The sequence below is a fragment of the Aptenodytes forsteri genome, unplaced genomic scaffold, assembly GCF_000699145.1.
Source record: "Aptenodytes forsteri isolate BGI_AS27 unplaced genomic scaffold, ASM69914v1 Scaffold145, whole genome shotgun sequence".
In the NCBI taxonomy this organism is placed as follows: Eukaryota; Metazoa; Chordata; class Aves; order Sphenisciformes; family Spheniscidae; genus Aptenodytes; species Aptenodytes forsteri.
The window spans coordinates 3,969,098-3,980,625 of record NW_008795122.1 but is presented as its reverse complement, the minus strand read 5'-3'; the positions used below and the strand labels follow the sequence as shown (position 1 = coordinate 3,980,625).

General features: G+C 46.2%; 1 protein-coding gene across 1 annotated transcript; it reads left to right on the top strand.

Annotated features, from left to right (window-relative positions):
• Positions 1 to 10,392: 10,392 nt before the first annotated feature.
• On the top strand, positions 10,393 to 10,998 carry ARL11 (ADP ribosylation factor like GTPase 11). The gene has a single exon (XM_009277175.1). The coding sequence runs from the start codon at positions 10,393 to 10,395 to the stop codon at positions 10,996 to 10,998; it is 606 nt and encodes a 201-aa protein (XP_009275450.1).
• Positions 10,999 to 11,528: the final 530 nt, after the last annotated feature.

The window sequence follows — 11,528 nt, the reverse complement described above, 5'->3', positions numbered from 1 at the left end:
AGTAACAAGTAACAAGCGACAGGACGAGAGGAAATGGCCTCAAGTTGGGAGGTTTAGATTGGATATAAGGAAAAATTTCTTTACTGAAAGAGTGGTTAAATTTGGACCAGGCTGCCCAGGGAAGTGGTGGAGTCCCCATCCCTGGAAGTATTAAAAGACGTTAATGATTCTATGATTCTATGAAAATGAGGCAGGGTTGCAGCCAGCCCAGGCTTCCTGCCCTGGTCACAATCAAGCAGAATTTCGCAGGGCTGTGGCAGGATCCGTGCTGGTTATACTTCAGGCTAGCGCCTGTAATGTCTGATACCAGGTGGTTGCTAGAGATCGTGTTAAGGGTCTTCTGACACAGTCACATAAAGACTTCTCTCCCTTCAGAGGTTTTTAGCCGGTTTTTAAGTACCGGTTAAAACTTACCATTGACGTAATCTTTCTTTACAGCTCTCTCTGTCTATACCTGCAGATCAAGTAGGAGACAGAGCTTTGCGGGAGGATCCAGGAAAGGGAAGATTGGAGGCCAGCGCTCCCAAGAGAGCTCTTTTGTTACACAGAGTTGTTACCAGGAAATGGCTTCCGCTTTTCTTAAAATTTACTTACTTTCCTGACTCTGCACAGGGTCAGAAGGCAGCTGGTGTTTGCAGTGAGTGGGGAGCTGATCGATCTGAAACAAAGCAGTAGGGTAGAGTCCACTGGAAGTATCAACCTGTCTTTGGGGGTGGTCAATTTAGGAGAAAGCTGTTTAAAGAAGAAATTGTAAATAAAAAAGAAAGGGAAAAAAGAAGAAAAATCAATTCAGTACCCAAGGAATCAAGTGTGGATGGGTTGCTCTGAGAGGGAATCAGTGATGCTGAAGAAATTCTGCCCTGGAATATGAGGCAAGGAAGGCACAGCAGTAGGTCCAGGGTAAAAAGAGATTTTCCCTGCCAAGTTCCTGCTTACTGCGCTGTTGAGTGACTTTAGCTGGCATCAGGAAGGCACTGCTGAATAGGTTGTGCAAATTCTGGAGCAACAAAAAGAAAAAGCATAAATAAGAAGATATGTGGAAAACTGTCATCAGAGCCTCCATGGGAAGCCCTAAAAGAGCCAGAAATGGAACATACACAACACTTATTTTCAGCTCGTGTTTGTGGCTCCGCAAAGGAATTGTCTGTCAAGAACAACCGCCTTTCCTGACATTGCTAGGAAATGGTGCAAAGGTGGAGCTGTGAAAAACAGAACTTTGATCCTATTTAGTACTGTAGAACAGACCTGCTGCTTAGTTACAACATACAGAAACCCAGTTGTTTTAACAACTACTGGAACACAAGCCCCAAGTCAGGTTTTTTTATTCACTTGGGTTTAAGTTTCTTGTTGTTAGTTATCACTAATTAGTTTTTACTGTGTGCAATAAGTCCTTAAACAGCAGTTGCAGGCATTTTATACTGTGTCTGAGCTTTACAATCAGCTGAAACAGCTAAAGAAGTCCTCTGTATGGAGCAGAAGTAATTTCATAATCTTGCAGATAACTAGTTTTGGTTCTTTTTCTTTCAGTTTGGCTTTTTGTAAAAGCCAACAGCAACAAAAAGCAACCTTCCCCCATCATTTTTTTCTAGAAGGAAAAGGGATACGAAACCTTATATCCTTCTTGGAAAAGTTATGACAGACTGGAAATGTTATGAAAGCATTAAATAGGTCAACCAGGCAAAGCAATGATATTCAGAGACAAGTTTTGTAGAATACAAGGAATTATTGCTTAAGACAGTATACAGATAACGTGTGTAACTCATTGCTGACTTTGGTGGGTTAGCTCAGATGCTGATCCCTCTCTCTTACACTGATAGTCTCAGCTTACTTCTCTTTTGATAACACTAGCAGGTGACTATGAAGTGCTTTTCTCAAGTGACCAAACTGGGAACATTTGAGATTCAAAATGGACAATAGCATGGCGTGGAATTACACCCCTAACCCTACTGCAACCTGAATCAGCAGTTTAATTCCTAAGTATACGTTGTTGAAACTGGAGATCACAAATGTGTGCGTAGTCACAGATAAATCCAAGTTTAGGAGAATTTATAATCTTGTCAGTTGTAGATTAAAAAGTCTGTTCTGTATCTGCAGCTCTATAAGTGACCACAGTGAAGAGTCATGATGGCAACTGTCAGTGACCTGTTAAAGGATATTAAAAGAAGAAAATTCTTCAAAGTGTTTCTCTCTTCCTCATTCAGCATTATTTTTTTCGTCAGTCGGTTAACTGTTTTCATTCAAACTGCAGAGTCCTAGGATACGATGCCAGCTAAATCTGATATGAAAACAGTCTGGACCTAAATGTCACCTGCATGGAGCTGGCATCTTATTCCAACTCTGTTCCACAATCCTCACCATCAGCTTTCTATGGATGTGAAAGAAGAGGTACAGAAAACCTGTTTCAAAGTGATCCTGCTGCAAAAGGGTGCCAAAGGCCTGAGGGCTCTACAGAGGGAAGCCTTCCCCTAATCAAAGCAGGAGCTCTGACATCTGTGGTTTGGCAGGAGCTGTTTGAGTCCTCTCGAGTCTCTCCGTTGAGAAATGTGTGGGATAACAGTGACACTCCGTGGCCAGCCATATAAAATGCAGTTTCTGAATTTTCACTGGTTTTCTTTGCTTTCATCCATTTTACCAGACAGAAAGGCAGTAAAGATCAGTTTGTAGCTTTCATTCTCGTTGATAATTTCCAGTATCTTTTCAATACATTTCCTTTATTGTTATAAAATGTCCTAAACGCGTAAGCTAAGACAAAAACTAAAAACAAAAGATTGAACAAAACGTCGCATCCAAAACCCCTGAATCTGAGGAGCGCTGAGAGTGAGACTCCACTGTTGCTCTGGAACTTGGCAAGTTGTACGAAGTGCATTTTCCGGTCCATGCTTACATTGTCATTTTAATCACATTTCTTCCTGTGGAACTGGAACGAGGGAAGGCCCCTTAAGGGGAACTGGATTTGTATATCGCAAAGCAGAATTTCCTCCAGACTAATCTGGAGAGATGAGCTTTATCAGCGTACCTCCAAGATGTAATTTTTACTTCCCATAGAAGTAACAGGTGAGATACTACCTATATTATATATAGTGCAGGTAGGCAGTATGGTTAAGCATCATTAGATCACGTCTGTAGGGCTTCTTCTTGATAGCAACTGAAGGAATAGTAAAAAAAACAGTCCTTGCTTCATAGCTTTTACATTCAACAGATGGAGGAGCAAATACTAGGATACTTGAGAAGATGGAATAAAAGCCTTTTTTTGGCATACATAACATTGATGTTTTTGTAAGTGTGCCCATTTTTTGCTTTTTTTTTCTTTTCAGCTAGAAACATTAAGAATAATGGAAGAATTGAGATTAAGGTATTTCAAGCTAGTCAGAGCTGTATTTTAACTTGTTTTTAAGGTGAAAACAGCATGTATGCAGTATGTAGCATAGATGAATGTATGACCTAAACTGAGATAGAGACCAACCGTAAGAGGAAGAGCTAATGAATAGTCTCAGAAAAGGGAGTGATGGTGTTAGGATAGGTAAGGAAGCCAAAGAAGCTCAGTTTTAAATTGCCCTGAGGAGACAAAGCTGAGATGTCAGGAGTCAAGGAGGAAGAGATCTGTGAATTTAAGACATAAGAAGAAGGACCTGGAATGAGAGTTCCAGAGGTATAGACAGAAGAGTACAGAACATTGCCAATTTATGTGGGAAAAACTAAAACAATTTGGGTAGCACTTGAATAAATGAGTCTACAGAGAGGACCTGCATCCTGATAAAATTCTAAACAGCTTTGGAAATTATAAATTCAGAGATTGGGGTAACTATTTATGAAAAATATTCTACAGTCGTATACAAAAGATGTAGTGGTTCAAATAGAAATCAAAGCAAGGTAAGTACTTTTCCTTTCCTCATCAGTTGTTGCAACACCTGCCAGCTAAGGGATGAGAACATGAGGGAAAAGTCTTTGCTCTGTGCCGTATTTCTCCACATCTACCTCATTGTCAGGGTGCAATGAGGGCTCCCAAGGGGGTGTCAGGGCAGGGCCTGGCAGCCAGGACCCATCCCACTGCCCCCAGCCAGGGAGCAGGCAGGCTGGGAGGCATGCAGGGACAGCCCCAGCCCTGGGCATCAGGCACCTCCCTAAGAAAGGGGATGGGCTGAGGCCCTCAGGGCCCTGATGTCTTCTCAACAGCTTTTTCTTCTGGCTGTATGAGACATACAGAAATTGAACAACAGGGAAGTGTTCACTAAACAACACCAAAAAAAGCATCAAACCTTTCCCAGATACCCTGGAGCATATACCATGTCTTTTCAGGAGCGCTGAGGACAAACAAATCAACACCATGTCATGGTTGACACTGTTTCAGGCAGTGCTGGTCTGTCATGATGAGGAGAACATCGCTCATGGAAGTTCAAATGGAGACTCCATTTGGACCTGTCCTGGGCACTCTTGACATTTCCAGGTACGAGGACCAGCTCATTGTGTCCATTCAACCTGCTGTGAACGCTGAGCCCAACCACAGAAGGAGCTGAACTGTCACGCCACTGAACTCATCACAAGCAGGAGGCCGCTGGAGGCCATAGCCACATGCAGGGCAGGTCTCTGAGATTTCCCATCCTGTAGTTTTCAAATCCAAGCCTGTGACATGGGGGGAAACTTGCACGGTTGTTCTGCAAGGCAGAGCTCTGAAGTGAGCTCTTCTCAGAGCTTAGCCATGGCCAGTTCAGTGCTCCTGGTCAAACACCTTTGGGCAACTGGTAGGCACCACAAGCTGTATTTTTTCTTCTGCAGTTTGTCCGTCTCACTGACAGCAGGGTGCTCAGAAATGGAAAGCAAACAAACATTCATCCCCTTTCATGGTATCCCACTGTGTTGAGCAGGGAGCACGACCTCACACCTGTGGGCATGTTTGTGTCCTAGTGGCTGCTGTCCTTTGACACAGGGGTCGCAGCAGGCTGGACAGGTGGGGACTAAGAAGAGACAAGGACCAAACTTTCTCCTTTGAAAACTGTGAGAAGGCATCAGTGAGGGCGTAGCAGGTGACTTTTTGTGCTCTCCAGCTAGAGTCACATTTCTGGGCAGAGTTAACTGTGAGAAGGCAAGGGCAAAGCTGATAGCATATCCACTGCCAGTTACGCTACCAAAAAGCATTTTCCTTCATCAAATGTTTGTCCCAAGAAGCAGGGGCAAAACAGAGACCACGGGATGAGCTGGGCTGACAGAGCAATGCCCTATTTCCAACCCCACAAGGAATGCCCCAGAGGTACCAACACCTCTCTCAGAGTGCTTGATGACCACCTGAAGGGCAGGTGCTTAACATCTGCTGTGCGTTTTGTTCTGTGAATCTTGTCACGCTGAACTTTTGGGAGTCACTCAACAACTTTGAGCAATCATATGTTGTCAAGAGATGTCACGGCAGGCAGGCTTTTCTAAGGCATGTCAAAGCCTGTGGTTGTATTGTGTAGCTTTCAGAGTATGCTAAGCCAGCTTTCAAGCCTCTGGGACTCTGTCTCAGGAAGAAGCAGCTTGCCTTCAGCTGCTGGCTCTCACAGCTACCCATCGACCCTGATGGGACAGGCAGCTTCCCGGCCACGTGCCAAGCAAACCAGCATTAGTTTGTTAGCAGGAGAGCACTGGGGAAGAGCGAGAGGCGAGTTTCCCATGGGCACACCAGAAGTCAGGGGCAGAATAAGAGGAATGGACCAGGATACAGAAAAGAAAAAGGCCAAACTTCCCTAAGCCTGAACCGTCGCATTTGGCTTTGTTGTGGCTTTAGCTTGGGGTCCTGGCTAGGTCAAGCCAGTGGTCCCCTGCAGCTCTGCAAGGAGCTCTCACAGCCCAAACTCGGAAGGAGTCCCCTTCAAGATGACTGCCAGCAGGTAGGCAGGTGGGCTCTCCAGGTCAACACATCCACCTGTGTCCAGGGCCTCCTTCAGCTCCCAGCAGGCTTTCTCGACAGTTGCTAGTCTGAACATCCCCTCCATCGGTGGTCCTTCCACGTATGATATAGCGAGGAGATCTTGCAGGAAACACTGGCAGGGCTGGGTGAATGGCAGCTTTGGTGGCTTTCCTCAGAGACACAAGCAAGTCTGGATGGGGAGGTACACTGTGCCTTCACCGGGCTGGGATCTACTTGTTGCTCCAAGCAGATGCCATTAGGACGAACACTCACAGTAAGGACCAGATCTACTCCTGTTATTCCTGGCTCTGCTGAGGGTTGTGTCCCCCGGAGCTGCCTTCCAAAGAGGTGACATGGGCTGGACCAAACCCCCCGCCCCAGCTCCTTCCACCACTGGGCAGGGACATGCCCTCCAGGTCATGCCTGTCAGAGGGGTGTGCTGGGGGGGGAAAGCACCTGTCTCCTGAGCTCCACAACATCACTGCTGGGGACGCTGCCTGGGGACACTGCAGGGACAGCCCCAGGGAGGCTGGTTAGGGACAGTGGGGCCCCTCAGTGCCCTCAGCGCCCTGACACTCACATGGGTATTGTGAATATTATTTGGGTGAGATTTGTGAGGTCATTTGGAAATGACCCATATTATGCTCGTATTATCTACATATTATCTACAAAGAAATTCAGTTTTGGATGAAAAACTATTTATGATGAAAAAGTATTTATAGTTTTAGCAAAAATAATCTTTTGGTTTCAGTGGCAAGGGGGACAGCTTTCACATGCCTCTAATTACCTCTTTGATGCAAAGGTCACTGCATGTCTAACAGAAGAGACAGAGCAGCAGTGGCTGCGCAATGCCTGTGAGGCCATTAATGGGAAGTGTTTTGCACTGACAAAAGGGAAAGATCGACATGCAGTTTCCTTGGAAGTTTCTGCCTTGCTTTTCGGGATACTTCTGGTAGTTTGGTAATGTGTAATAAGGGGCACTGCCTTCTCAGGAAGCGTTTCTGATGGACTCAGCCACACCTTTGCTACATGATTAACACTGATTTCCAGTGAATTGGTTAGAATTAGACCTACCTGCTTCAGAGCTCACACTGTTTTGGTGTATGGCATTACATCCATGAAGACTTTCTTGACAGCCATGCTAGGAGCATCGTGGTCTAACCCTGTGATGACGTGATCTCCCTAGGGAACCATCAACTATCGGCTTCTTCTCCAAAGCTTGGATCTCATGTTCTACTGCAGGTCAGAGGATCATAGAATTATAGAATGGTTTGGGTTGGAAGGGACCTTTAAAGGTCATCTAGTCCAACCCCCCTGCCATGGGCAGGGACATCTTTCACTAGATCAGGTTGCTCAAAGCCCCGTCCAACCTGACCTTGAACACTTCCAATGATGGGGCATCCACAACTCTGGGCAACCTGTGCCAGTGTCTCACCACCCTCAACGTAAAAAATGTCTTCCTTATGTCCAGTCTAAATCTACCCTCTTGCAGTTTAAAGTCTTTTTCTTCCTCCTGTCTGCGCCCCATGGAGTGAGGGCAAAATGCTTTGACAGTGAATATAGTAATTGGGACAAAATTCCAGTTACTAGAAAATTTAGGGCATGGGGAGGAGGGGGGATTCTCTCCTATAGTGCTAGTCCTGATTATTGCTCCTTGTGATGAATATCAAGGAAACAGAGGAATGCATGCCTAACAAACAGCAAACAAATAAACTGACTGAAATTCTATGAAATTATAAATGGAATTAGCAACAACTGGCTTTGCTCCTGTGAATTCGGAGACATGAAACACAAGGCAAGAACATTTGTTCTGCCCATGTAAGATGTAGCTGGGGTAGGGGCTGTCCTCGTCTCTGAACACAATTTCTGAATTATTTTGCATACGGCCTTTCTGCTCCGGCAATAGACTCACTCAGAGATCATCTCGTCTGCTTTTACTTTCTTTTCTTTCATTCTTTCTTAAACAGAATTGCAATTGCTCCCATGTATTATTTATTGGAAATACTATGCTTTTATAACATAGCTGTGGGTGGAACAGACTCTGTAGGCACAGTTTGCACCCCATATTTGGAATAATTGGCAGGAAGAAAGAAAATAGGCTGCGGTTCAATACATAGGGTATGAGAACGTTAAAAAAAAAAAGAATATAGAGTTGCCTCTATTTGCCCATGGCACAGAATAGAGTAAGTCATAGGCAAATAAATAGAAAACCTGAAAGCAATCTTCAATAAAACTGTACCCTAGTTTCATTCTTTATTCTAGCTTTATTTCTTCTTTTTCTTTTTTTTTTTTTTTTTACAGAAGCAGCCTACTTCTGTAGCGTGTTAGAGAGTGATGCAATAAAGACTCCATCACATCATATTTCAAATACTCAATTACTCATCGGATGGTAGAATCTCCACCCTTGCTTCCTGTGTCTATATTTTAGTTTACTAAAAAGAAATTTCAGTGCTGTGAATGTCTGGTCAGGTGAAACAGATGTGTGCCACAGCCTCCTATCAAGCCTTGGAGAAGACGAGCAGTAGCAAAGGCAGGAGAAACATGGAAAGATCAAGAGAAAATTCATTCGACCCACTGGTACGTCAAAAAATACCAACTACATTGATCTTACAGCCTGATGCAATATGGGGAGGAAGGTTTTCCCAAAATGGAGAACAAGCAGATTAAGGAGCCAGACAACAATTTAACTTATTTTTAAAAATGAAGAACTGAGACAATGGGTAACCCTCAGGCAGCAGCATGCACTGCAGAGTGTGCAAACAGTTCCCTGAAGGATCGGGATCCGCTGCACATCATAGTTCTCTTTATTTATTCCCATCTAGAGAGCTTCCTGCCCTTTTTCCATTTATAGACTGGTTTCAGAAAAGATCACACATGACCATATACTGCATGATTTATCACATGCGTGGTGGTACATTTATACTGTTAGATTAACTCTGCAACAACTGCTGTAAATAAGCATTAGCTTTTGAATAAAGCCTGACCATAGCAACACATCTTACATACCCACAAGCTGCACAAAGCTTGTGGAGGCTCTTGGTGCCAACCAGCTCTGTGGGTTAACTATGGGAGGGATGTATCACAGAAAAATCTCGCAAAATATGGTCTGTAGGACCCCTTGCAATCCCGTGCAGCCTATCTGGGCTGGACTCCTTGTTTTGTTTTGTTTCGTTTCTCATTCATCTTCCTTTCTCTAAAGATGGAAAACTGACACATCTTGCCCCCAGGGTGAGAAATATGTCTCTGGTTGGCCACCAGTGACCTGGTCACTGACCAGACAGTCCCTTCCACGTGATGAACTTCATCCCCAGCAATGGTGGCTTGCGACATAGAGGCGTCTTGTGGAGATCATCGCTGGGGAAACTGCATCTCCCACAGATATGTGGAAGTCCCCCGCAGTCCCAGGGAAGTGCAGATGAATCACATTTCCTTCTTCATCCTCAAATAAAAGTGGCTGGAGAGCAGCTCTGCGTTAACGACGCGATGTGAGATTTACAGATGCTTTCAGTTCTGCATGCCTCTGGGCAGCCTTTTAGGAGCAAACCCCAACCGATAAAGAAGGTAAATACCAGCTTTGCTGGGCCTCTGCCTGGCTGTCATCAGCTGCTCTTGCATGAGCGACTCTGGGAGCTGTTTCAGCAGCACATTCTTGCCTCTGGCGTGTAAAGTTCAAGTGTTGCTATCTTGTTAAACATTTTTTCCCTTCTTTTAAGGGATTTTTTTACCCCCTCAGCCACAGAGGACTGACTTTGCTTCACTTGCAAAAGTTAAAATGTAGTAAATACCTTGATGTAAAGAATTTTATAGATTTTCACCCCAGGGAAAGCTTTTTGACTGGTCGTATTTCAATGAGATACTAAAAAATCATGCTTTTGTGCATTTTTTAAAATTGCTGTTGTTACCATCTGCACAACAGGTGGTGAAAGCTGATGCTACGGAGATTGGTTTTGTACTTTCTACTGTAAGACTGGCAGAAAAACTATCAGTTGTCTTGTTGCTCATGTTTAAACCCACACCCATGAGCTGTGATTCAGCAAATTCCCGGAGTAACTCTGGTCTGAAAGCCGGGTTCCTCCTTGTCCTGTCCTGCCAGGGGTGGATTTCCTCTAGAGAAGCCAATGAACAAAAGCTCATTTATTTCTGTATGACGAGGAGGAAACTTGCTCCACCATCTCCCCACCTCTTCCTGCAAAACGTTGGCTCTCTTTTGCACCGATCACTTCAGGTCGCAAATGAAAATGGAAGTTAGCAGCAGCAGAGCTGGGATATAGAAATTGTTGTTTCCACCGGCGCTCCCTGGCTGTATTCCACACCTCATAAATAATAGCTCTCACCTCATTTTAGCTACAAAGAGAAGCAAAAGCAAGTGGCCTGTGTCTTTATTCAGCAAGCCTAAGGTGCTCTCTTGGAGAGGCAGAACTGAGCACTGTTATTAACTGACATTATAGAGGAAATACGCTTGCTTTCTTTTTTTTTGGCTGCAGTTTTTTTGCCACGGATGTGACATCTTGATGGGGAAGCTGATCTCCAAAGGCCGGCGCAACAGAGATGCTCGAGTTGTCATGCTGGGGCTCGACTTCGCTGGCAAATCCACCCTTCTGTACAAACTGAAGAACGGCCGGGCTGTGGAGACCTGCCCAACGGTGGGCTTCAATGTGGAATCTCTGCAAACTCCCTGTCGCGTATCCTTCACCCTCTGGGACGTCGGTGGACAAGGCAGTCTGCGGGCAAGCTGGCCTGACTACCTGGAGGACACCAACACCCTTGTCTTCGTGCTCGACAGCACAGACACGGCCCGGCTGCCTGAAGCAGCAGCGGCGCTGGAGGAAGCGCTGAGCCACCCCAGCATGGCTGGCGTCCCCGTCCTCCTCCTGGCCAACAAGCAGGAGGTGCCGGGAGCGCTGGATCCCGCTGAGCTGGGGGAGAGGCTGCAGCGGGGGAGGCTGGCGGGGCGCCGCTGGGTGCTTCAGGGGTGCAGCGCCCACACCGGACAGGGCCTGCAGGAAGCCCTGGCCGTCCTGGGAGAGCTGCTGCGGGGTCTGGAGCAGAGGTCCCCGTCCCAAGAGCAGCCCCTCACAGGGCCGGCGGGGAGGAGGCGAGCCCCCGTGCAAACCTGAACCTTGAGTGGACCCTTCCCACTCGTTGCTGCCTGCAGGTTTGCTGCGGAGGATCCCAGCCCCCAGATGACCCCTAAAATGAGCAGACCTGCAGTTGGCACATGCCACGCCGAAAAACACCCAGCTGCTTGCCACCAAAACCCACCAGGAAGATCTCTGAGCAAAACTCCCACCGTGGAGCAATTTTGGCTCCATCTCTTGGACTCTCATCACCGGCCGCAGCTTGTCCCTCAGTCGCCAGGCTCTGCTCATCCATTGTGTGTGTGTCCAGTGCTTCAGCAGGGATGGTTTTTGCCAGAGCAATATAAATTATACCAGAGATGCGCACAAGGGACAGAGGGGGTTATTTTCTTTCCGCGGCTCCCAGCCCCGATGCAGCTATTCTGATGGGGTGATCCCCACAGGGGGGGTGTTTGAATGTGCCCCATGCCGCCTCTCGCTCAGCTCTAATCGCACGTTCATCAGCTGGAAAAGCAGCAGCTGCTAAAAGGGGATGGCTGAACTGGAGCAGCGTAAGCACAGGACTTCGA